The sequence below is a fragment of the Gopherus evgoodei genome, chromosome 3, assembly GCF_007399415.2.
Source record: "Gopherus evgoodei ecotype Sinaloan lineage chromosome 3, rGopEvg1_v1.p, whole genome shotgun sequence".
Classification (NCBI taxonomy): domain Eukaryota; kingdom Metazoa; phylum Chordata; order Testudines; family Testudinidae; genus Gopherus; species Gopherus evgoodei.
Window position 1 is genome coordinate 182,595,953 of NC_044324.1, and position 27,145 is coordinate 182,623,097.

Consider the following 27,145-nt stretch of genomic DNA (forward strand, 5'->3'; position numbering starts at 1 on the left):
AGAGCTAAACTCCAACGAAGAAGTTTCTTGTTGTTCCCCTTGGCAGTATGAAGCCACTTTAGCGCAGCATGGTCAGTTTGTAGCTGGAACCGCCGTCCCCAAACATATGGGCGTAGCTTTTCCAGGGCGTATACAATGGCATAGCATTCCTTTTCACTGACTGACCAGTGACTTTCCCTCTCAGACAGTTTGTTTCTGAGAAACACGACAGGATGGAAGTTGTGATCTGTTGCTTCCTGCATGAGAACTGCTGCTATACCACGCTCAGATGCATGCGTGGTTACTAGGAATGGCTTGTCAAAATTCGGGGCCCTGAGTACACGGTCAGACATGAGTGTCGCCTTAAGCTGGGTAAAGGCCTTTTGACAGTCATCAGTCCACTTAACTGCATTTGGCTGGGTCTTTTTGGTCAGGTCGGTCAGTGGGGCAGCAATTTGGCTGTAGTGTGGTACAAATCGCCTGTAGTACCCGGCCAAGCCTAAGAAGGATTGGACCTGTTTCTTTGACCTTGGGACAGGCCACTTTTGGATAGCATCCACCTTGGCCTGTTAGGGAGTTTATGGTTTCTCGACCCACCTGGTGCCCCAGGTAAGTCACTTTGTTTTGGCCTATTTGACACTTTTTGGCCTTAACGGTTAGTCCGGCCTGCCTGATGCGCTCAAAGACCTTTTCCAGGTGTAGTAGGTGTTCGGGCCAGGAGTCTGAAAAAATGGCCACATCATTGAGGTAGGCAACTGCAAATTCTCCCAGTCCTGCTAGTAGACCATTTACCAGCCTCTGGAAGGTGGCGGGTGCATTTCGAAGGCCGAAAGGAAGGACATTGAATTCATACACCCCCACATGACTGACGAATGCTGACCTTTCCTTGGCAGGTTCATCTAGCGGTACTTGCCAGTACCCCTTGGTTAAGTCTATTGTAGAGATAAACTGGGCATGTCCCAACTTCTCCAATAGCTCATCGGTGCGTGGCATTGGATAGTTGTCTGGACCAGTTACCGCATTTAGCTTACGGTAGTCCACGCAAAAGCGTATTTCCCCATCTGGGTTGGGTACCAGAACCACTGGAGATGCCCATGCACTGGTAGATGAGTGGATTATACCCATCTGTAGCATGTTCTGGATCTCCCGTTCTATAGCAGCTTGGGCATGAGGAGACACCAGGTAGGGTGAGGTTCTAATGGGGTGAGCATTACCTGTGTCAATGGAGTGGTATGCCCGTTCAGTCCGTCCTGGGGTGGCTGAGAACAATGGGGCGAAGCTAGTGCACAGCTCCTTGATTTGTCGCCGCTGCACATGTTCCAGGGTGGTTGAGAGGTTCACCTCTTCCACGCCACCGTCTTTTTTCCCATCGTAGTAGACACCGTCAGGCCACTCAGCATCATCTCCCTGGACTGTAAACTGACAAACCTGTAAGTCTCTGGAATAGAAAGGCTTGAGAGAATTAATATGGTACACTCTGGGCTTTAGTGAGGAATTGGGAAATGCTATGAGGTAGTTCACAGTTCCCAGGTGCTCTTGGACCGTGAATGGCCCTTCCCATGATGCTTCCATCTTATGGGCCTGTTGCGCCTTCAAGACCATAACCTGGTCTCCTACCTTGAAGGAACGTTCTCTGGCATGTCTGTCATACCAGGCCTTTTGCTCTTCCTGAGCATCCTTTAGGTTCTGTTTAGCAAGGGCTAAGGAGTGTTGGAGGGTGCTTTGTAGGTTGCTTACAAAGTCCAGAATGTTAGTTCCTGGAGAAGGCGTAAACCCCTCCCATTGCTGCTTCACCAACTGTAATGGCCCCTTAACCTCGTGACCATACACAAGTTCAAACGGTGAAAACCCTAAACTGGGATGTGGTACAGCCCTGTAGGCAAACAGCAACTGCTGCAACCCTAGGTCCCAATTATTGGAGTATTCGTTGACGAATTTATGTATCATGGCCTCCAAAGTTCCATTAAACCTTTCCACCAGGCCATTGGTTTGATGGTGGTACAGAGTGGCAACCAAGTGGTTCACCCCATGCGTTTCCCACAGTTTTTGCATGGTCCCTGCCAGGACATTAGATCCTGAATCTGTAAGGATGTCGGAGGGCCAACCTACCCTGGCAAAAATGTCTGTTAGGGCCAGGCACACAGTGTTAGCCCTGGTGTTGGCCGGAAGCAGTAGCTCTAGGCATCGGGTAGCAAAGTCCACGAAAGTCAGTACGTACTGCTTTCCTCTGGGTGTCTTTTTTGGGAAAGGACCCAGAATATCCACAGCTACTTGCTGAAATGGGACCTCAATTATGGGGAGTGGCTGGAGAGGGGCCTTGACCTGGTCTTGAGGCTTTCCCACTCTTTGGCATATCTCACAAGACCGGACATACTTGGCAATGTCCTTGCCCATCCCCTCCCAGTGGAAGGACTTCCCTAACCGGTCCTTGGTTCTGTTCACCCCAGCATGGCCACTGGGATGATCATGGGCTAAGCTTAAGAGCTTCCCCCGGTACTTAGTTGGAACCACCAACTGTTTTTGCCGCTGCCATTCTTCCCAGTGTCCACCAGAAAGAATTTCCTTGTATAAAAGTCCTTGGTCTATAACAAACCGGGATCGATTAGAAGAGGCGGTGGGGTGCTCCGTGCCGCTGCCCATGCTTTCTGAAGGCTGTCATCTGCTTCCTGCTCAGTCTGGAACTGTTCCCTGGAGGCTGGGGTCACCAGTTCTTCCTCAGACTGGGGACTTGGGCTTGGTCCCTCTGGAAGCGATGTAGGTGATGGGGTTGTTTCCGTTGCTGGTGAACCGCTCTCCGCTGGTGCACCTGAGGGTATTTCAGGGCTCTGGCTGAGCCTTTTGGGTATGGCTGGCTGTTGCTTCTGCCAGTTTTGGCTCGCTGGCGCCCTCTGGTGTTGAGTTTGAAGATGTGGTTGCAATTACTGGTGCTGGTTGCTGTTCCAGTTCCGGGCCTGGGACTGGAGGTGCTGTGGCTGTTTCAGTGGTTGGCATGGAATCCGGGTCCACTACCTCTGTCTGGGTCTCTGGTAACACAGACGGGGCGTCTGTGGACGGCCCAGGAACAGGAATGGGTCTGGAAGCTTGCCTGGTTTGGCTACGTGTAACCATTCCTACTCGCTTGGCCCGCTTCACCTGGTTGGCCAAGTCTTCCCCCAGTAGCATGGGGATGGGATAGTTGTCATAAACTGCAAAAGTCCACATTCCTGACCAGCCTTTGTACTGGACATGCAGTTCAGCTGTAGGCAAGTCTACAGCTTGTGACATGAAGGGGTAAATTGTCACTTGGGCCTTTGGGTTGATGAATTTGGGGTCTACGAAGGATTGGTGGATAGCTGACACTTGTGCCCCCGTGTCTCTCCACGCAGTAACCTTCTTTCCACCCACTCTCAAATTTTCCCTTCGCTCCAAGGGTATTTGAGAGGCATCTGGGCCTGGGGATCTTTTGGGTGATGGTGGTGTAATGAATTGCACTCGGATGGCGTTCTTTGGACAGTTGGCCTTGATATGTCCCAGTTCATTACACTTAAAGCATCTTCCATCTGATGGGTCACTGGGTCGAGGTGAGTTACTGGAGACTGGTGAGGTGGAAGAATACTGTGTCTGTGGCTTTACTTGGGTTGTAGGTGGGTTTTTTGGCTGCCCTTGGTTGTAGGGTTTATGGTCGGTGTGCCCTCTGGGGTATTCATTCCCCTTGACAGTAGCTTTCTTGCTTTCTGCCACTTCCATCCATCTGGCTCCAATCTCCCCCGCCTCGGTGAGATTTTTGGGTTTTCCATCTTGTATGTACCGTGTTATGTCCTCAGGAACACCATCCAAGAACTGCTCCATTTGTATGAGGAGGTGCAGTTCTTCCAAGGATTTAACATTGTGTCCTGATATCCAAGCCTCATAATTTTTCCCAACGTAGTAGGCGTGTTTGGGAAATGACACATCTGGTTTCCACTTTTGGGTTCTGAAACGCCGACGGGCATGATCCGGGCTTATCCCCATTCTGTATCTGGCTTTGGTTTGAAAAAGTTTATAATCGTTCATGTGCTCCTTAGGCATTTCAGCTGCCACCTCTGCTAGAGGTCCACTGAGCTGTGGCCTCAATTCTACCATGTACTGGTCTTCAGGGATGCTGTACCCAAGACAGGCTCTTTCAAAATTTTCCAAGAAGGCCTCGGTGTCATCACCTGCCTTGTAGGTGGGAAATTTCCTGTGATGTGGAACCATAATTGGCGAAGGGTTGTTAGGATTGGCTGGCGCATTCAGCCCAGCTTGCGCTAAGTCCAGTTCATGTTTTCTCTGTTTTTCCTTCTCTTCAGTTTCTTTTTCTTGTTTTTCCATTTCCCGATGGTAGGCTACTTCTTCTTCTTGTAGTTTTCTGTGGTGGGCTGCATTTTTGGCTTCTTCTTGTTTTTGTAGCCTTTCCATCTCTTGTTTGTGAGTTGCCTCATCTCTGGCCATCTGTGTTCTGAGCAGTTCTATCTGTTTTTCCATTGCTCTAGCTGTACTGCATCTGGTTTTCGTGACATCTTGTTTTCTTGTGTTGGGGTGCCCTCCGGTGTTTGTTGTCTGAACTGCAGGTTCTCTGTTGCCTCCTGGGGTCTGCCTAGCAACAGTGCCTTTTTCCCTTTCTTCCTCTAGCTAATCTTTTCAATGTAAAGTAAACCAGAAAAACCACTTTATTTGCATGTGTATAGTGCTGGTATTTGCCTCCTAATGGGAGTGCTATTGTGTGACAAAAGACCCTTAATAGTCTCTTAATGGTTCCTTGCTTAATATGCAAGCCAAAAACTGCCAGAGAGAGCAGAAAAAAAAATTCTCTTTGGTTCCTTTTAAAACCAAACCGTTCCTCTCTGCTTAAAAGCCCCTAGCAGAGAAAAGAAAAATATAATATTCCTACTGGCTTCTGGATTCTATCTTTCCCACAATGCTGCACACCATATCATAACCTAGTCCCAGATTTGGACCTTAGCGTCCAGAATATGGGGGTTAGCATGAAAACCTCTAAGCTTAGTTACCAGCTTGGACCTGGTAAAGCTGCCACCACCCAAAAAATTAGAGTGTTTTGGGGCATTCTGGTCCCCCCCAAAAACCTTCCCTGGGGACCCCAAGACCCAAATCCCTTGAGTCTCATAACAAAGGGAAATAAACCTTTTCCCTTCCCCCCTCCAGGTGTTCCTGGAGAGATACACAGAAGCAAACTCCGTGAATCTAAACAGAGGGAGTCCACCCTCTCTATTTCCAGTCCTGGAAACACAAGCACTTCCCTCTTCACCCAGAGGGAATGCAAAGTCAGGCTAGTAAATCTAACACACACAGATTTCCCCCTGACTTCTTCCTCCCACCAGTTCCCTGGTGAGCTGCAGACTCAATTCCCTGGAGTTCCCCACTAAAGAAAAACTCCAACAGGTCTTAAAAGAAAGCTTTATATAAAAAGAAAGAAAAATACATAAAAATGGTCTCTCTGTATTAAGGTGACAAATACAGGATAATTTGCCTAAAAGAATATTGAATAAATAGCCTTATTCAAAAAGAATACAATTCAAAGTACTCCAGCAACTATAGACATGTAAATACAAAACAACAAACCATCTTTGTGCTTACAACTTGGAAACAGAAGATTAGAAAGCAGGAAATAGAAAAATCCTTCCCATAGCTGAGAGGGACAGGCAGAAGACCAAGAACAAAGGACTCACACACAAAAAACCCTCCACCCAGATTTGAAAAAGTCTTGTTTCCTGATTGGTCCTCTGGTCAGGTGTTTCAGATTACTTCTTTTCAGGTGTAAGAGACATTAACCCTTAGCTATCTGTTTATGACAGTGAGACACTCTAATACTACAGCAATGAGCACCCTAGAAAAGAGCATAAGGAAATACTTAATTCTGTATTTCTTGCAGGCTTTGAATAGTGTGCAATAAATAAGTCTGGGGCCATTAATTGAATTAAGAGAATAAACATCTTTAGCAGCTGCCTCATTTATTCAGCACTGTTATCCCTGTTTTAAGGTGACAAAATAGAGACAAAGAGACTAGCCTGAGGCTGCACAGTAAGTGGTAGAACCAGGATTAGTACTCATGATCTCATGATTTCTAACCTTGTGCTCATTCCTCCAGATCACATTTTTGGAGGTGCTGAGCATGCACAGCTCCCATTGACTTCAGTTGCAGGTGTGAGTTCTCTGTTTTTCCACAAATCAGGCCCCATGTGTCTCAAGTTGAGCACTCAGTAAACAAGGGATACACAGCTAGTGGCTACCTGCCAAAATGATTTTCTCAGCATAACATATAGACTATGGCAGAAACAGGAAAAGAGCTCAGTTTTTTTTCGTGATGTTCACTTCACTTAACCACAGAAACTAACCTTTCTCCCCCATTAGTACTCTGCCACATTCCCTACACTTTCCAACTTCTACAACAAATGAGGCAGGAATCCTACAGGCAGCCTCATTCGCTACTCAATCCTAATTTATCCTTTGAACACCATCCATCCTGTGCACTGAATAAGATGGGTTTTATGGAAAAAATTGTATGTGATCATATAATTAAATATGGTGGTGTAGTTCAGCCTCCTTGGGTACATGCATTAACATTGTGTGGTGTAATGTTGAAAGGTGTAATTTTAAATTTGTTGGAGGCCAAGTAATTTAATTTTAAAAATGACTGACTAAAAATATTTATTTTAGCGAAACAGTGGTAGGCCAGCTCTTAGTAATTGTTTCTCTTACTCTTGGGGGTGTGACTCTCATGGCTTAGTCATATAGGGATTCTTTTAGGTACCTTAGGGAACACCCTGATTAAGCCCAAGCAGAATATTCACAATTATTAACCATGGCTATTTTATTATTAAAGAAGGGATGGGAACACTGAACACAAATGACCAAACACAAATGATAAACTGGTTACTTTTTTACAATCTCTTTGTACATCTCTGTGTGGGGAGCTTTTAAAAGAGATTACACCTCTAGGGATGCTTTTCTCCTGAAACAAAATTCTAGTACCTATCTATAAACATTCTTAGTTATCTAAGGACATACTATGGAATGGATTCGCAATAATATAGGTCTTGAATAATAAGTTAAGACTAATATTATTACAAATCCATTCCATTGTATGTCCTTAAATAACTAAGAATGTTCATAGAAGGCCAAAAGAATTTTGTTTCATGGTATATTGACCTGATGGCTATTAATAAATAAGTAACCAGTTTGTTGTTGTTGTTGAAGTAAGCAGTCTTAAGTACATCCTATGAAATTGAAAAAATATTTAAATCAGTTACTTAGAAGAAGCCACTTAAGGAGCTGTCTTGAGACAGGCCAGTTAAGCAATATTAAGAATATTAAATCCAGTTAAATCCCCCTATTTCCCTGTTTACTGATGTTTAGCCTCTGTCTCCTCTCCAGGAGTACACGTACTAACAACTTGGTGATTAACAAGAGAAACTGTTTTTGTCCTTTATTACAGTAGCATTTGAATACCCAATAAGTTTTAAATATAATGTCTGAATTAACTTCCTCTCACCAATCCATGCTGAAGTTTGTGGTTTGTTTCCTCTTGTTTTCTCTCTTTCTTATTTGCCTGTGGCAGCTTGCTTGTAGAGATGGAAAGCATGAGTTGTGGTGTGCTTGCTGTCTAAAAAGAGTTAGCTGGAAGTGCATGGGTGGTGTGCCCACTTAAGATCTTTTATATCCTTTCTCCCATTTTCATGATATTATAGGAAAACCCACCTCTTTCAGGCATGTTTAGATTCAAGTTCAGTGCTGTCACTCTTTTCACTGGCTCCATGCCTTTGTTGATGGTCCTCATCCTTATGAATATGTAGTTTATTAATGAATATGCCACATTTCTTTAATTGCATTTGTTTTTCTTGTGGCAGGAAAGCATCAGACAACTTTCAAAGCTAGTTGTTATTTTTTTTTGTCCTTTTATTTTTATTCAGTCCATTTTCTGAGAGATTATTTGACTTTTATTAGAATTTGACAGGAAATGAAATTCTGTTTTCAATAACTCCCAAACACTCTGGTTCTTTCGTATAGGAAATTTTCAGTTCTCAAAACAATCTTTTAAAATTAAGTAACTCTTAAAAGTCTGTAGCTTAAATTTGTTTCTTCTGTATGACAATTTTTGGATTAATGGTTTTTTTCCTCATCTTCCTGAGTGGGTTGAGTTGTTTGAACCTAATGCCATTAACTAACTAATTTCCAGCCGTATACATATTCTATACTTAAATGACTTCTTATATTAGTAACCAGTTATAGCATCAAATTACCTTGCTATATTTGTACATAAAACAAAGTTACTGTTTATATAATAATATAGGCAGCTCTATGAATGCTGTCATTTAGATACCAAATATACATTTCAAAATAAGTTTATGCCATCTTAAGCATTTGAACACTTAAAATACTTCCAACCATACATGTTTTTCTTAGAGGCTTATCCGAATGAAGTTTTTAAAGTAATTATAAAATTAATTTCAACTAGAATATTTCTAGAATTCTGTGTGTGGCTTTAACTGAGGTTTTCTTTGCAAAGAGCAGGCTAATAGACCTGCTTGTATGCCTTTGTTTATTGCTCGAATAACTCATCCTACTAATTAATAGTTGCTACTACTGATAATGCACCTTAACACGCCCTCTACTTAAAACATAAATGTTCTGCATTGGCTGCCTTCTTGAGTTATGCTTGTCCTTGGGAGACAGAAGCAGAAACTTTCTGAAATTCCTTTGATTAACTTGATTAACTTTTGATTCCTTTGATTAGCTATACAAGGTAGAGGACATAGTACCTTTTATTGGACCAACTTCTGTTGGTAAAAGGGATGTTGCAGAACTTCAACATTTTGTAACATAAGTTGCTAGATATACCTATTATATTTCCAAGCATCCTGGCTATAATAATATTGTAACTATCTCTCATTCAGAGAAGGTGCAAACAAGTTTGTAGTGACTTAAAATAGTAAGCTATAATTTTATTAATATTGTTTTTGCATCAGTATTGAGATCTCTTCTCCACAATGGGCAGCCTAAATTCTGGCTGTTCCTAACTTTTTGTGCTTGATTTTGCAGTGTTCTTTTAGCCTATCGCTTTTGATATGTTTTGTTTTGTTTTTTTTAAGGAAAAAAGATAAAAGCAAATTCTGTTATGTGCAGCTGTAACAACTGGCCCACTGTGCATCATCACTAGGGTTTGAACCCTGAATCTTCAGCATTGCAGCACAGCTTGAGCTAGTTAGCTGGAGGAGAAGGCTGTTTTCCTGAATATGTGGGGTTGAAATGGACATCTGAATGGGAAGAGGGTTCAGGGAGAGCCTCATCCAGATCTCCTCCCCCTTCCCCATCCTCTCTCTTCACCTGGAGTTTGGGGAGGTCCTTCTGCATGTGGTGTCCCTAGAGAGAGGGGGGCACTGGAGCCATGTCATGAGTTTTTGGGGGGAAGGGGATGACCTGCTAAGTCTATGTCTCTGCCTCACCCCACAAAAGTTCCTGGAGAGTCTGTCTGTCTTCCTTGGGTTTCCTGTACAGTGTGTTTGTGCTGCTGCTTTGGGCACACTGGGAGGCAGTCTTAAATTAAAGTATTCATGTCAAGTTGTATGGGCATGCTGTTAAAATGTTGTTGGCAATGCAGTCAGTAGGAGGGAAATGCCAGTTCTCAAAAGTGTCTGTCAGCCAACCTGAACTGAAGGTCATAGGAGAAAGAAAAGACGCTTTTTGGCTACAGGACTTTCTCACTGGTGAATTTCAAACAAAGGCAAACAAATGGGAGTGTTAAAATTTTTCAGAAGAGATCAAGAGTCTTTCCTAATGAAAAATATTAGGCAACCTAGTTATATGGGTTGTTCCAGTTCCATCTTTAACTATCTTTAGGTATATCACCTCACAGTGGATCAAAGATACGTAGGTATCCAATGTGCATTTGATTTTTCAGGCATTCCTGTAATTCATTGCTTAATTCATCCTTTTTTCTCTAATCCTCTATCATGAGACAGAAAGTTAGTTTCTCCGTTGAGTAAAGACAGCATTTTCAGAGCAGGAGGAGAATTTATTAATAAAATATGTTATTTTTCAGATTTATTACTATCATAATGTGAAATGCAGAAGGGAGATGTTTGACAAAGACATAATAATGCTTCAGGTAATCACTTCTTTGTGTTTGTTATGTATGTATATTAAATTGATAGAGAAACCTTCATATTGTATGTTTTGAATTTCTAGCTTCACATTTTTTTATAGGGGTTTCAATTCTCCCCTCTTGTGTTAAAATGTCTTTTTTCAAGGGAGGAACATATTTAGGGGGAACTGTGAAACTGCCTATTCTGTAGAGCTGTCAGATGAACTAAGTAATCAAACTGAAAAACTGGAGAGAAAACATTTCAATCTGGATTCTTTCAATTATCAGTGTTACCAAGTCTTGCAATTTTCATGAGTCTCATAATATCTGGTATTTTTTCTTAAACCCTGATCCTGGTCATTTAAATCTCAGCTTCATTTAAAAAGAACCCCAGAACTAACCCTCATGATTAAAGAGAGACGCTTGAATAATAAAAGCTCAGAAACCAGAAAGCAACTGAAAGACCCCAAATTTATTTATAAAATCTCATTTTTAAGACAATTCCATGATTTTTTTGGCTCTGACTCATGATTTTTAAATGTTTGGAATTGGCAACTCTGTTATAATCGTTGTTACTTGTAAGTATAGAAAGTACAAATGTTCAGACGTGGTTTGTAAGATGGTATCTTCTTAATATATTTTAATTAGAGAGATGCATATACATACTTAAATCAATTCTATAAATAAAATTTTATTTGGAAGTCTCGGATTTTGATTTTGTCCTCTATCACCATGGTAAACACAACAGGCCTGACCCTACAAGGTATTGAGCTGCTTATTACTTCAGAAGATGAGGCCCTAATTTTTTCATCTAGATTAATATTAAGATGAATATTCAAGAGCAGCTCTATTTTTGATCCCCACTTCAGGTTAGAAGGAAGTATTAGGGCCTGTATTTGCTCAATGTTAATCTAATTTAAAAAATTCTTTTTGCAAGAATTTAAGAGGGTTTAGGGTCCCCAAAAATCCCTGATCCCAAGCTCTGCCCTTAAAGCTGCCTTCTGGCAGCAGTAGAGCCGGGGTCCCTGTTGTTAGTGAAAGGTGTGTGGCACTGGCTGGCACCCCTGAATTGATAGAGCCAAGCATGATAAGTATCAATGGACACCTCCCATCCCATCCCAAGGTATTTAGATGGATGATTGGCAAGGTGGGGAACAAACATCCATACCAGAGGTAGGGCAAATAGATCAGAGATGCCCCTCTACTCTTTAATGCCCCAGCCTCTCTGCAAATTGGGAAACAATCCTCCTCTTTCTCCTCCTCCCCCACAAGTCCCCTGAATGGGGAGGAGGAATGAGGTGGGGGGGTTGTGTTGGGGATAACACAGCCTGTTGTTCCTCTGTCCTTTGTACTGCATTAAAGGGAGCTGTGAGAGCAAGGAGAAGCCAGTGTGGCTCTTCTTGTGCCAGGGCTGTTGGAGCTCAGCTGGCTGGTTTGTTTATGGCTCTCCCTGCTCTTCTTTCTCCCTGTGTATTGATGCAGATATGGAAACCATAGCCATAGTATGTTCAATGCACAGGCCAAAACGTATCTAAAACTACTACTCCAAAATACCCAGTGTGGTGGTTGCAGTGCAGACCTCAATTAGTACCAGTGATCCCAGGTACTGCAGACCTGAGGGCAGGCTTTGTATGCTGTCAGGCCTGCCCAGAGACTCTGACTGGGGGCAGAGCTTGGGAGTCCTGCCTTTCTGTCACTCTCTCTGCCACGGATAGGAGAGATGAGTGGAGCCACGTGCTGTATGACAAACTGGGGCATACTACCTCACCAGCCTATACAGTGCCCATGACCAATGCCCAGGCAACCCACAGAATTATAGGGACCTCAGATTAAACACTTTCTAAACTATCTCCATGGAGCCTGTCCAAGTTGTGATTATTGTAATTCTAAACCCTGAAATAGGCTTCCAAGATGCTGACTGGAAGGTGGCAGCAGTTTGCCACTTTTGCCATATGGTAAAAATCCCTTCCGTATCCCAAAACTGGTGATCAGCCCCGGCATTGAAGGAGATCGATCATACTAGTTTAATGGTGGGAAAGTTGGGGCTGAAAGTCAGCCTGAAATGGCTGCTCACCTGTGCAGCAAACTGTAGTGACTTCTCTTCTGCTCCAGCTCCTCCAGCTCCAGCTGGAGTGAATCACCAGTTCCCATTAAACCCCCACCACTCAATGCAGCAATGTCATGAGGGACAGGCTCTGATGCCTGGATGCAGCATTCAGTACCCTTCACTCCTCCTTGCAGCACAGGGAAGAGGGGGAAGATGAAAGAGAAGCATAAACCCCACAAGCATGCTGAAGACAAATGAGTGGGGAAGCAGAGGGAATATGTAGAGCACTGCCCCAACTTCTTCTGGTAGAGATTTCATTTCTTTCCGACTCTTGCTGTTCCCATCTCTGTTAAAGCCAAACCCTCGCACAGATCCAGAGGGCAAGTGTGCCTCCAATCTCTATAATATTTGTGGGAGTTTTCCCCTTCTGTGCTAAACTACTCCAAGACTGGTCCCTCTGGCTCCAGCACAGCTGTTTCTTAATGTGGCTCCTTCAGCAAGCCCAAAAGGACAGAAGCTGGGAATGATGATTACCTATTCTGTTCATTCCCTCTGGGGCACCTGGCACTGGCCACTGTTGGAAGACAGGCACTGGGCTAGATGGACCTTTGATCTGACCAGGAGGGCCATTCTTGTGGTCTTATGGAGTCTTTACCCTTTTGGGAGCTATGTGACTTGCAGATGTTTGCAGTGACACAGGACTGTCTTTTCAAAACAAGATAGCTTTTATTAGTCAACTAGAATGCAGTTTTTTAGGGTCCTTAGTTTGGGATGGAAAACAAAGCTTACCCGTGTTTATGTTGGCAGCACTACCTGCCTCTTTGGCCCCCAGGATTTCATCTCTTCTCCTATACTGAGCAGCAAAGTTCTCATCACGGTGTGCTCCGCAGTCCAATCACTCTGTTTTGCCTTCCCATCACTAGAAGTTAATGCCCATTTTGCCTTCCAGTGACTAGAAGTTAATGCTTTTTTGTTGATCTTTGATTATATCTTCAATTTAAATCCATTTACATGTTGACAGTTCTTGATCACATAGGCGTGTCTGAATTGGAATGAATGAATGATCAACGCCCATCTCTTATTCCCTTGTCCCAGAGAAGGGTTTAACCCCATCAGTCCTAGTAGGCCACAATACAACAGTGAGTGGGGAAATGGAGTCGTGCATATTTTTTATAAAAATGCAGAAATGTTACACATTCTCCACCTCTCACGCCCTCCCTTCAAGAGGAAACTGAGGGGGATCACTTGTCTAGTGGTCTAGAGATGTTTGTGCTGTTATGAACCTCCTTTCAGGACAAAGTGTCTGCTGTTACATTTGTGCTCCTCTTATAATGAGTTATTTCCATGTCATAATTTTGGCAGTGTAGACTCCATTTTAACAACTTGGTGTTAAAAACTTCTCAGCTAGGGGTGGTGGTTTCTGATTAGTCACTAGCATGGCAGCATATATGTAAGTATTTTTAAAAGGGGCTTTTCAAGGACCTAAATCTTTGTTTTTACACTAAAAGCCAAGAGAAGATTTGTTCGTTTGTCATAGGTAAAGCCAGATAGCTAGCATGAATTATGAACAGTTCAAGAAAGATGGGTTTCTGAGCTTGTGTACCTGTTAAAGTTTGTTTGCTGCTGGTCAGTAAAAATTGGAGCTGGTGGCTATGCTGCACTCATGTCCTGAGGCACGATGAAGCAGCTATTCTGAATGGGGGACCAGAAAAAGTCCCCTTTTCTCCTGAAGGTAGCCAAGCAATGTGAGTAGTTGTAATATTAGGGAGCTTTGAGTTATCCCTAGTCCTTTTCAGTGAACATCAGCAGGGGGATATAGCATATTCCTGGGCTAAGGACAAGAGTTCTCAGGGGTCCTAACACAACCACTCACCCACAGGTTATTTTATTTTTTTTAAATAGGTCCAGGTTATTCAAATAGATAAGGTTAGGCAGTTATGGATCCTGGTCCTCATTTTTTCTTAAACTGTAGGTTGGCGGGAAAAGGAGTGTGACCACATTTTAGACCAGTATTCCTTTTTTATAATATTTTCTTATCAGGAAAGCTTGGAAAGTGTTCATTTACCAAGTTTTTTGCAGAGGAATTATTTTTAAATAAGTACAAACTTCATTTATATATGTGTATTAAATGATCCACAGTACTTCTTATTTTCACAAGTTAGGATAGCAGAAACAAAAAGATAGTGGGTAGGAGCCAGGCGGTTTGGGGAGTCAGGGGACCAGGACCTGGGAGTTGGATAAAGAGTGGGGAAGTTAGGGGGGGCAGCCTAAGAACTGAAAATAAACTTGTATAAATTTTATTTATAACACATTTGTGAAAGATCTTAAGTTGTAACTTTTTTGGGGTAGGGACCGTGTCTCTGTTTTTAAAGCATCTAGTCCAGGGGCGGGCAAACTTTTTGACCCGAGCGCCACATTGGGGTTGCAAAACTGTATGGAGGCCTGGGTAGGGAAGGCTGTGCCTCCCCAAACAGCCTGGCCCCCACCCTCATCCTCCCCCTCCCAATTCCTACCCCCTGACTGCCCCCCTCAGAACTGCTGATTCAACCCCCCTGCTCCTTGTCCCCTGACTTCCTCCTCCTGGGACCCAGCCCCCTATCTAACCACCTCTGCTCCCTGTCCCCTGACTGCCCCTACCCCTATCCACATCTCCCCCCCGACAGGCCCCCTGGGACTCCCTCGCCTACACTCCCTGTTCCTTGTCTCCTGATCCCTATCCACACCCCCGCCCACTGACAGACCACTCCCTCACTTATCCACCCCCGCATTCCTTGTCTCCTGATCCCTATCCACGCCCCCCCCCAAACCTCCACCCCATCCAACCACCCCCTGTTCCCTGACTGCCCCCCGGAACCCTCCACCCTTTATCCAACTCCCTGGCCCCTTTACCATGCTGCTCAGAGCAGCATGTTTAGCAGCCGCGCCGCCCAGTCGGAGCTAGATGTGCTGCTGCTCTGCTCGGCAAGAATGCTCCGCTCCGCTCCGCCACCTAGAGCGCTGCCCGTGCAGTGGCGTGGCTGCAGGGGAGAGGGAACGGAAGGGGAGGGGCCAGGGGCTCAAAGGCTGGGCAGGATGGTCCCGCAGCCCGGATATGGCCCGTGGGCCGTAGTCTGCCCATCTCTGACATAGTCCTATAGGGTCCAGTCCACGATTAGGGCCTCTTGAAATTGTTAATTCCAATAATCTTGCATTTCAACTGTTCTGATAAAAACAAAAAGGAAAACAGCCCTGGTCTTGAAAGAGACTCTGTTCAGATAAACCTGTGCACCTCTGCGGCATCACTTGCAGGATTGGTGCCTATATAAGTAATTTAAGTAATTAAATTTGTACGGGGAAAAATAAATTCCATAAGGAATATACTGTGAACAAATATAGTACTTTGTACGTAATATCTATCCACCCCATAACTCCACCTATTCAATTTTTACATGTAATAAACTTTTTCTATTTTTCCCTTGAATCTTTTTCAAATAGACAGGTGTGTCCATGATGGATCCAAACCATTTCCTGATGATAATGCTGAGTCGCTTTGAACTTTATCAGATATTTAGCACTCCAGACTACGGCAAAAGATTTAATACTGAAAATACCAATAAGGTACTCTTATGTTTTTGTCATAAATTTTTTTTAGTGGGAAAAACTACAATTTTTTTATTTTTTTTTTTTTTGAAAACTCTTAAAGGTAAACAGATGACTACAAAATAAACTATAACTTAGTACTTCAAGGTTTTGTCTACACTGGTACTTTTGTCGTTAAGACGTTTGTTGCTCAGGGGTGTGAAAAAGCACTCCCCTAAATGACACAAGTTTTAATGACGAAAAGCATTGATGTTGATGGCGCTTCGTCAGGGGGAGCCCTGTCTTTGGTGATGAAGATACCACCCCTCGCTGGAGGTGGTTTTATTTTGTCGCCAAGAGAACTCTCTCCTGGTAATAAAGCTGTGCCGTTGTAAGGTGGAAAGTTTAGAAATAGCCTTAGAATGACAAAGTAACTGCATTGAAAGGGATGTGGAAATTTTGATTCCTAGGACATGTAAAAGAGAAATTATTACATGTGGTACTAAAGCAGAACAGTTTCCCTTATAAGGATCTCTTGGGTGGTTTTAAAATGTAGATTTAAAATGTCATACTAAGGTTGTTGTCTCACACTCTGGCTCATCAGGTTCTGAATGTTCTGCAAAGACATTACACTGGACCCTTGTTGAGGAGACAGTTTCTCATGTCATTCAACAGCAATCTGGTTGGAGAAAAGTGATGATGTTGGATTCCAGAGGGAGAATCTGGCAGAAACCCTGGTTATTATTCAAAATAATGCCATATCTGACATGGGTTAACACAGATGAACTCGGGAAACAAGAGAGGCTGTTTTGAAAGTGCTAAATTTTGTAAATTAAGTTAAGATGCATTTAATTAGAAAATCCATTAAATAAGCACCTACAAAGTTGATATGCACCAACTTTTACCTATTTTTTAAAAAACAAAACAACTGGAATGTTGGTGTGGATGGGTATAGTTTGCTCAGGAAGGATAGACAGGGGAAAAACGGAGGAGGTGTTGCCTTACATATTAAAAATGTACTCACTTGGACTGAGGTGGAGATGGACATAGGAGATGGAAGTGTTGAGAGTCTCTGGGTTAGGCTAAAAGGGGTAAAAAACACGGGTGATATTGTGCTGGGAGTCTACTACAGGCCACCTAATCAGGTGGAAGAGATGGATGAGGCTTTTTTCAAACAACTAACAAAATCATCCAAAGCCCAAGATTTGGTGGTGATGGGGGACTTCAATTATCCAGATATATGTTGGGAAAATAACACTGCGGGGCACAGACTATCCAATAAGTTCCTGGACTGCATTGCAGACAACTTTTTATTTCAGAAAGTTGAAAAAGCTACTAGGGGGGAAGCTGTTCTAGACTTGATTTTAACAAATAGGGAGGAACTCGTTGAGAATTTGAAAGTAGAAGGAAGCTTGGGTGAAAGCGATCATGAAATCATAGAGTTTGCAATTCTAAGGAAGGGTAGAAGGGAGTACAGCAAAATAGAGACAATGGATTTCAGTAAGGAGGATTTTGGTAAGCTCAGAGAGCTGATAGGTAAGGTCCCATGGGAATCAAGACTGAGGGGAAAAACAATTGAGGAGAGTTGGCAGTTTTTCAAAGGGACTCTGTTAAGGGCCCAAAAGCAAGCTATTTCGATGGTTAGGAAAGATAGAAAATGTGGCAAAAGACCACCTTGGCTTAACCACGAGATCTTGCATGACCTACAAAATAAAAAGGCGTCATATAAAAAATGGAAACTAGGTCAGATCACAAAGGACAAATATAGGCAAATAACACAGGAATGCAGAGGCAAGATTAGAAAGGCAAAGGCACAAAATGAGCTCAAACTTGCTATGGGAATAAAGGGAAACAAGAAGACTTTTTATCAATACATTAGAAGCAAGAGGAAGACCAAGGACAGGCTCACTGCTCAGTGAGGAGGGGGGAACAGTAACAGGAGACTTGGAAATGGCAGAGATGCTTAATGACTTCTTTGTTTCGGTCTTCACTGAGAAGTCTGAAGGAATGTCTAGTATAGTGAATGCTTACGGGAAGAGGGTAGGATTAGAAGATAAAATAAAAAAAGAGCAAGTAAAAAATCACTTAGGAAAGTTAGATGCCTGCAAGTCACCAGGGCCTGATGAAATGCATCCTAGAATACTCAAGGAGTTAATAGAGGAGGTATCTGAGCCTCTAGCTGTTATCTTTGGGAAATCATGGGAGACGGAGGAGATTCCAGAAGACTGGAAGGGGGCAAATATAGTGCCCATCTATAAAAAGAGAAATAAAAACAACCCAGGAAACTACAGACCAGTTAGTTTAACTTCTGTGCCAGGGAAGATAATGGAGCAGGTAATTAAAGAAATCATCTGCAAACACTTGGAAGGTGGTAAGGTGACAGGGAATAGCCAGCATGGATTTGTAAAGAACAAATTGTGTCAAACTAATCTGATAACATTCTTTGATAGGATAACGAGCCTTGTGGATAAGGGAGAAGCGGTGGATGTGATATACCTAGACTTTAGTAAGGCATTTGATATGGTCTCGCATGATATTCTTATAGATAAACTAGGAAAGTACAATTTAGATGGGGCTACTATAAGGTGGGTGCATAACTGGCTGGATAACCGTACTCAGAGAGTAGTTATTAATGGCTCCCAATACTGCTGGAAAGGTATAACAAGTGGGGTTCCGCAGGGGTCTGTTTTGGGACCGGCTCTGTTCAATATCTTCATCAACGATTTAGATGTTGGCATAGAAAGTACCCTTATTAAGTTTGCGGACGATACCAAACTGGGAGGGATTGCAACTGCTTTGGAGGGCAGGGTCTAAATTCAAAATGATCTGGACAAATTGGAGAAATGGTCTGAGGTAAACAGGATGAAGTTCAATAAAGATAAATGCAAAGTGCTCCACTTAGGAAGGAACAATCAGTTTCACACATACAGAATGGGAAGAGACTGTCTAGGAAGGAGTATGGCAGAAAGAGATCTAGGGGTCATAGTAGACCACAAGCTTAATATGAGTCAACAGTGTGATACTGTTGCAAAAAAAGCAAACGTGATTCTGGGATGCATTAACAGGTGTATTGTAAACAAGACACAAGAAGTCATTCTTCCACTTTACTCTGCACTGGTTAGGCCTCGACTGGAGTATTGTGTCCAGTTCTGGGCACCGCATTTCAAGAAAGATGTGGAGAAATTGGAGAGGGTCCAGAGAAGAGCAACAAGAATGATTAAAGGTCTTGAGAACATGACCTATGAAGGAAGGCTGAAGGAATTGGGTTTGTTTAGTTTGGAAAAGAGAAGACTGAGAGGGGACATGATAGCAGTTTTCAGGTATCTAAAAGGGTGTCATCAGGAGGAGGGAGAAAACTTGTTCACCTTAGCCTCCAATGATAGAACAAGAAGCAATGGACTTAAACTGCAGCAAGGGAGATTCAGGTTGGACATTAGGAAAAAGTTCCTAACTGTCAGGGTAGTTAAACACTGGAATAGATTGCCTAAGGAAGTTGTGGAATCTCCATCTCTGGAAATATTTAAGAGTAGGTTAGATAAATATCTATTAGGGATGGTCTAGACAGTATTTGGTCCTGCCATGAAGGCAGGGGACTGGACTTGATGACCTCTCGAGGTCCCTTCCAGTCCTAGAGTCTGAGTCTATGAGAACCAGTCCTCCATACAGATGTTCAAATTGTTGAAGAATCTTCAACAAAACCAAGATTCTCAGTTTGCATGTGGTGAAGAACTTGCATGTTGTGATGTTTCTTGCCTCATAAGCTTGCATCTGAGTATTGAAATGCACCAAAAAAAATCACACTCAAAACTTGCTATGGGTGCAGTTTTGTGTAAATAAACTGGAATTTTAAAGTAACACTACAAATTAATAATGGATCATACATTTAACATTTAAGAGGAGTGTAAAGAATTATTACTTCATCTCCATAAATGGCTAGCATTGGTAGGTTTAAGGGTGAGCATGGGCAACAGACCTTAGGTTGCAATTTGAAATCCTATTTCCAAAAAAATATTTTAAAATGGTTTACTTGTTAACTGAAAAATGTTTATTCATTCTTTCTCCATTTATTTTCGTTCAGGATGTAGTTCAGCAGAATAATACTCTTATAGAAGAAATGCTGTATCTAATTATAATGATTGTTGGTAAGTTAAGATATATATTTAATCAATTCATTTCAAGTTGGATCATCTTGGTGTCATTTTACATTGCCATGTGGACCACTTGAGTTTGGTTTTTTTTCTGTTCTCTCATTTCTTGCATCTCATGATCCTTTCCTAGGAAGAAGGAAAGGCTCTGCTTGGTTCAGCAGTGGCCCCTCTAACCTAAGAGTCATATTTACCAGTCCCCAAAAGAATTCACTCCAGTCATTTTTCTCTAGACGAATACTCATAAAGATACAGAGCCTCAAGGCTAGGTTGGCTTAATTTGTGGTTTGGGAAGAGTGTTGGGTGAGCCAGACTCCATGAGAGCCCCTTTCCCTCAGGCTATGGGGGAGAAGAGAATAAGAATACTTACTTTAAACTAGTCTTTCAGTGATTAATTATGAATTTATGTTCCTTATTGTGTTCATGATATGTTAATTGTTTTTATTTTTACAGGAGAGAGATTTAGTCCTGGAGTAGGACAGGTAAATGCTACAGAGGAAATCAAGCGAGAAATTATCCATCAGCTGAGCATCAGACCCATGGCCCACAGTGAATTAGTAAAAGCATTACCAGAAGATGTAAGTAACTTGAAAAAAATTATGTACAAAGTAACCTGTATCTAAACCTTATGTGTCTGAATCTTCTGAAACAGGCATGTGTCCCATACCGTAAGCTGGGAGCATGTTCCTCTGTAAGATAAGGGTATGGGCAAGTTCAGATAAATGCTACTCAAACAGTTGGTGGAGGGTTGTGTGGGGGAAGAAGGAAATTCTATAGAAGAGGAAGTAGTGGAGCATTAGGAACTCCTTAGCCATCTGCCTTCATGCTGTCAATAATTGAGAGACCTGGTGACATGCCTTTGGTGACTATCTGAGTACCTTTCCCAGACCTGAAGAAGAGATCTGTGTGGCTTCAAAGCTTGTCTCTATCACCAGCAGAAGTTGGTCCTACAAAAGATATTACTTCACCCACTTTGTCTCTTGGAATGTATAGTCAGTAGAGGATCCCAACTGCAGGTTTAAAACCTACTGAATAGCTCTTGCAGCAATATAAACGTTCAATTACAGTAACTCCTCACTTAACGTTATGTTCCTGAAAAATGCAATTTTAAGTGAAACGATGTTAAGCGAATCCTATTTCCCCATAAGAATTAATATAAATGAGAGGCTTAGGTTCCAGGGAATTTTTTTTCACCAGACAAAAGACCAACACCCCCCACACGCACACACAAAATAAGTTTTAAACAAACAATTTAATACTGGTACACAGTGATGATGATTGTGAAGCTTGGTTGAGGTGGAGGAGTCGGAGGGTGGGATATTTCCCTTACTGCTAAATGATGAACTAGCAGTTGGCTGAGCCCTCAAGAGTTAACTCTCTCACTCTGCAAGGCAGCTGGAATGGAGGGAGATATGTCATTTCCCTTAATTACACTGCCTTGTTAATTAGATCAGCTTGCTGAGACCAGAGCTGCTGCAAGCTCCCTCTGTCCTGAACCCTGCTCTATGGAAGACGGGATAAGCGAGGTGCAGGAGCAAGGGGAAAAGGGTCACCCTGACATTAGCCCTTCTCTTCCTTCCCTCCCCCTGGCACAGCAAGCAGGAGTCTCGGGGAGCAGCTCCAAGGCAGAGGGCAGAAGCAGCATGTGGCAGTGTGGGAGGGACACAGCTGAACTACAGGCAGCTGCTGCACAGGGATTTTAGGGAAGCGGGGAGCTGATGGGGGCTGCCGATCACCCTGGTTCTAAGCCCCCACCAGCTAGCTGCAAGGGGTTGCTCTTCGTGCAAGCAGTAGACAAAGCAGGTGGCTGCCAAGACGTTAGAAGGGAGCATTACACAACTTTAAATGAGCATGTTCCCTAATTGATCAGCAATGTAACAATGAAACAAGGTTAACTGGGATGACTTTAAGTGAGGAGTTACTGTAGCGTATGATGTATTCAGGGATGCTGAAGTTCTTGGCTAATTGAGACTGCATGGTATTATAAATATAGCATATTGTAAAATGCAACATTGAACTTGGATGAGAAGAAACACTGATTATTGTAAATCTTTGATAAATACTTATAAGAAAGCAAAAAAGAGAATTTTTCTAATGTTTTTAAAATGTGACTTTAAAAGAATTTAAACTGAAAACTCTGGAAGAATTGTGACTTACTTTCAAGTTGTGTAATTATATTTTTAAGCAACGAAAATTTAACTTTTATGGAGATGATTCCAATCTCTATGAATCACTTGAGAAACCAAAGTGGATTAAAATCTGTAATTTAAAATGAGTTACATCTGTGATTCTTGAATAGTTAAATAAGGTACGATCTAATGATCTAGAGAGAATGTATGAATGTCTGGTTTTGGTTTTTGTAACACATCTTAAAGGGAAGATGCTTACATGCAACTTGAAATCTAATCAATTTTTTAAAATGCTTTAAGTACTTCACAAGCCATGAGTCCTCCTGCCGGGTGTTGTGGGTAGGTTGATTGGTTTGTTTTGGTGGGAGAGTTTGAAAGGGGGATTGCAAGAACATTTTCCTATTTCTTTTACTTTGCTCACTTGGTGCTGTATCAAAGGCTCTCAGAAACAGGGGAAACTGACTATACATAAGATGCTGATAAATACATAGAGTAACTAAAGAAAATAGTTCTGTTTTTTCATCTTTCAGTTCCAGTAATTTTAGGTGTAACTTGTACAATAGTAGCTTTAAAAAAAATTGTACTGAAATGTGACTCTAAATTGGCACAGTCTCTTTTAAGATAAAACTGTAAAAACTGTTGAATGTGTTTTAAAGACTACTAAAAAAGACATACATAAAAAGTGCCTGAAGAATGACTTAGTACTGCATATATTTTGCGTCACGTGCCTGGTGTTGTATTTGATATGACAGGAAAGAAGTTAATCAGATAACTAATGTGGTTATGCATCATTTCTATTTTTTTTTAACTCCATGCAGGAGAACAAGGAGACTGGAATGGAAAGTGTGATTGAAGCTGTTGCCTGTTTCAAGTATGTTTTACTTTTTATTCTAATAACTCACTTGGAAAAATTGAATGCGAGTTATTTATGTAAAGGAGTAAAACCATAGGCCAGAGCCAAAGTCTTTCCCCACACAGCTCTGCTAATGTGCCTCATTCATAACCTGTATCACCTCTGCTATTTTATTCCTAGGACATTTCATGAGCAGCAATTTCTAATCATGCCAATTTAGGATTAAGTTGCTCATATAAATGGTTGTAACTAACATATATTCTTTCTTTATAGAAAACCTGGATTAACGGGCAGAGGATTGTATGAACTAAAACCAGAATGTACCAAGGATTTCAATCTCTATTTCTATCACTTTTCAAGGGCAGAGCAATCTAAGGTAGCTAACAAAACCCAAGAGACTTATCACTTCTTAAACTCTCTTTTGTATACTTGGCTTCTAGAGCTGTATTCTTCTTTCAAGTGCTAATATGAGCCAATATTTTTAAACAAGCTTTACTCTTTGAGATCATATTTAGAGAATTTGACTCTGATTCTGCAATAAACCCAATGCCAGTGGACCGCTGTGCAGAGATCCACTGAAATCAGTGAGGCTTCATGTAGGTGTAGGAGTCTGCCTGCACAGAACTCATTGCTTGGTTAGGGTCTTAATGTACCAAAATATTTTGATGACATAAGTTTCCATTCAGTTTTATGGAGTTCGCCACTTCAGTACTTCCGATTATAAATGTTCAGACTTTTCTCATAATTGTTGTGTTTAAAAAGTAGAGGGTATGTGTGTGTTGTCAGTTTGTCTTTGTACAGATTCGGAATAATCTTTGCACCATTCCTTTTGTCAGGCAGAGGAAGCACAAAGAAAGTTGAAAAGACAAAACCGAGAAGATACAGGTATTACCTTGGGGAACTGGGTGGGGGGGAAGTATGGTGTGTGTATGTATATATATTCACATGGATATCCCCATTTTCTCTTATTTTCACACTCAAAGGCTATGCATTAGAGTAACAACACTTTTTTTAGATTACCCAAAAAACAATCTTTTTTTCTCCAACTCAGTAAGCAAGGATTTGAATTTAAGTCCGTCTTGGAGTCAGCCTTCTGAATTCCTTATCCCCCCCAGCATAGTTGCTTTTCTGACTCAGAGTAATTCTTGTTAAACAAAGGTGTCCTATTTTCAGAAAAAAAAATTATTCTATCTGTATTGCCTACCCTTAGTGTTTTATATATTAATGCTTACTTCATTACCCCAATAATGTAAAGCAAAACGTTTGTGGGGAAATTAATGCTATCCTTTGTTCCATGTCTCTGTTTAATGCTTTTTTATAATTCAGTTAAGTAGTTTTTAGGTTTATGAAGTACTTTATCTAATAATGCAACTTATCAAGCAATTGCTTAGTATATTGATTTAGAGTCTACTAAGTTAAGAGAAGTTCTAAATTGTGTAAGTATTTGGAACGTTTCAAAAGCTTTAATGTTTAGCAAAGTAATTTCTGTTTCAGCACTTCCTCCTCCTGTTCTGCCTCCTCTCTCTCCTCTTTTTGCAAGCCTGATTAATATTCTCCAGTCCGATGTCATGTTGTGCATTATGGGAACAATACTCCAGTGGGCAGTAGAACATAACAGCTATGCCTGGTCAGAGTCCATGCTGCAGAGGGTATGTATAGATGTTTAAGTCTGTGGACGTGTTAGAGTAGAAATATCCATTTTAAGTATTGATATTTACAACTATGTATAGATCCTGGTAGCTTCAATGGCATCAGGAATATCTTAACTGCCAAATGAAGTAAGCATGAAAAATGTAGAAGATCAAATGTAAACAGAGGATTTTTTTTCTAGCTTACTGTTAGTTAGAAAAATAACACCTAGGGTCTTCAAAATATCAACTAATTAATATTAGTTTTGAATTGCATGCAGTAAATCATCTTTGAGTATGAAAACACAGGTAGGGGAAGCATGTTCTGGAGCTCTTCGTAGATTTTTAACAGGTGGCCTCAATTTCAAATATATTTGTATATGTAAGAGGAAAGAATTCTGTTTGGACTAGTTAGAATAATTCTATAAGTTTATGGGAGGGAAAGCATTTTCCTTCTCTTGCAACCTTGTGTTTTCAAGGTTCTGTAACTTTTTAAAAAAAACAGTACATTTGGGTGTTGAAATATCCAAAGCTTGTTCTCTACTCAATGGTAAATCTTTTTTGAAAAATTGTTTTTTTGTTTGTTTTTTTTTTTATTTGAAACACAACTGAATGGAATTTTGAGACACAAAAACGAGACTAAAAAGCAATTTTCTCCAGTTACGGGACTTTTCAGATTCTCTGTATAACTTTATAATTGCCTTTTTTTAAAAAAAGACACCACCACATTTTCAAGCTTGGCATAGACTTAATCCCCCATGAGGGCCCTTGTCCTTGATGTGTGAAAAAATTTAGTTTACAAATAAAAGTTTAATCTTAACTGGCAAAAGTAAGAATTACTCATCTGTGTAAAGACTGCGGGATTGGGCTCAAAATTCTAACCATTTGAAAATGTATTTGATTCTGAGATCATACCTGTCTTTATTGGAATGTTCAGACTGAATTTCCCAGCTGTTCTTAAAATTCACTCTAATTTGATGCTTTGTGCTCAAAATCTGCAGAGTATAAAATTGAACTGAATTGAATATCACACAGTAATACTGTACAAAATAATAACTGTGCTAGAGGGACACGATGCAATTGCTATGGGAACCATAACATTGAAATCTTGACAATGTAAGAATCAGGAAGTTTAATCATAATTAAGGCTACGATTTAGTCAGGGAGGTCACGGCAGTCACGGAGTCCATGAATTTACCAGACCTCCATGACTTCTTCCACTTCAGCTGTCAGCAGCTGAAGCAGGGGCTGGAGGGAGGACTGTGTGCCCCTGCCAGGGCCGTCCTTAGGATTTATGGTGCCCTAGGCAGGATTACTAAACTGGTGCCCCTGTGCCTGTATTGCTCTTAGCAACACAAACATAAGCTTATAGTATTGGAAAACTTGCCACAGGAATGTTACTAAAACCAGTTTAACTTAATTAAGCACACTGTAATAATACTGATGAACTAACACTAAAAAGTCGCACTATAGAAAAAATTCTGATTTGACAGAATGATGCAAATAATATATTTTTTTAAATTTGTCAACATTTTATTGGAAATTGATATGAAGAGGTATTGAAACAAGGATTAGTTTTTAATTAAAAGCAATCTTTCTGGCTTTTTTGGCTGCAAAATCAGTAATAATGTCATTGTATGACAAAGACAAAGTGATGTCTTGTTCGATTGTAAGAATAGCAAGACCAGTCAAGGTTCCTGACTCATTGTAGAGTGCAGATAGTTTTTAATGAGCTTTAGTCTTGAGAAACTCTATTCTCCTGATGCTACTGTTACAGGAATTGTCAGTAGAATATGAGTGGCAAGTTTGCTGGTATGAATAAACTGTACAATATCCATCACTGATTTTGCATGTGGCAACAACTCAGTTCTTCGTACAGTTCAAGTCCATTTAAATCAAAATGATCACCATGCTTCAGGAGGCTCTCTAGGTCAGGGATCCACAATGTGGTGCCCGCGGGTGCCATGGCGCCCACAGGGGCTTCTCAGTGCGCCCACATACTGGCCGGAGGACGAGCATCTGCAGAAATGTCGCCGAAATTCGGTGGCATTTTGGCACCAATGCCTCTGGATGACACTGCTTGCTATCGAATTTAGGCAGCATTTCGGCGGATGCTCGTCCACCACCACGGTGCGCCAGACGAAAAAAGTTGGTGACCACTGCTCTAGGTTCTTGCACTTTGTCATTAGTTGCTCTTGTTTTCCTATTTCGTTGAATTTAGTCCCACTCAGCCCGTTGCCAGGTGAGTGAATAGAACCCCAGGCCGACAGTGGGTTGAGTGGCTCAGCCGGGGTCTCAGCCACCGGCCTGCTCAGCCACTGCCAGCCTGGGGTTCCTTGGGGATCTCCAGGCCAGCAGCGGGTGCTGAGTGGGGCTGGCAGCTGGGACCCTGAGTAGCAATGGGGCAGCAGCCGGAATCCCAGAGCAGCGGTGCGCTGAGCCATTCAGCCCACCACTGCGTGTCATCAAAAATCAGCTCACGTGCCACCTTCGGCACATGTGCCGTAGGTTGCCAACCCCTGCTCTATACACTAGTAAGGAGATGAGCATATTACAGTTGGAGGGCTCTATTTAGCAGTAACAGGGCTATAGGAAAGTCAGTCAACATTTTTTGTTTCTCTGATGAAAACTGCCCCACTCTCTTCCCCATTCCAAAATTGTCATAAATAATTGTCAACAACTTAATTTTCTGTTTTTGGCTAAGATATTG

General features: G+C 41.8%; 1 protein-coding gene across 3 annotated transcripts in view; it reads left to right on the top strand.

The window, feature by feature from the left end:
* Window positions 1-27,145, top strand: part of UBR2 (ubiquitin protein ligase E3 component n-recognin 2) — a 119,511-nt gene that overhangs the window by 47,147 nt on the left and 45,219 nt on the right. For all 3 annotated transcript variants that reach the window (XM_030557628.1, XM_030557627.1, XM_030557629.1), the window contains 8 exons: window positions 10,034-10,099; window positions 15,597-15,719; window positions 19,759-19,822; window positions 20,279-20,403; window positions 22,773-22,825; window positions 23,081-23,183; window positions 23,644-23,692; window positions 24,302-24,456. In XM_030557628.1, coding sequence (XP_030413488.1) covers window positions 10,034-10,099; window positions 15,597-15,719; window positions 19,759-19,822; window positions 20,279-20,403; window positions 22,773-22,825; window positions 23,081-23,183; window positions 23,644-23,692; window positions 24,302-24,456 — 738 coding nt within the window. The remainder of the gene's footprint in view (window positions 1-10,033; window positions 10,100-15,596; window positions 15,720-19,758; window positions 19,823-20,278; window positions 20,404-22,772; window positions 22,826-23,080; window positions 23,184-23,643; window positions 23,693-24,301; window positions 24,457-27,145) is intronic.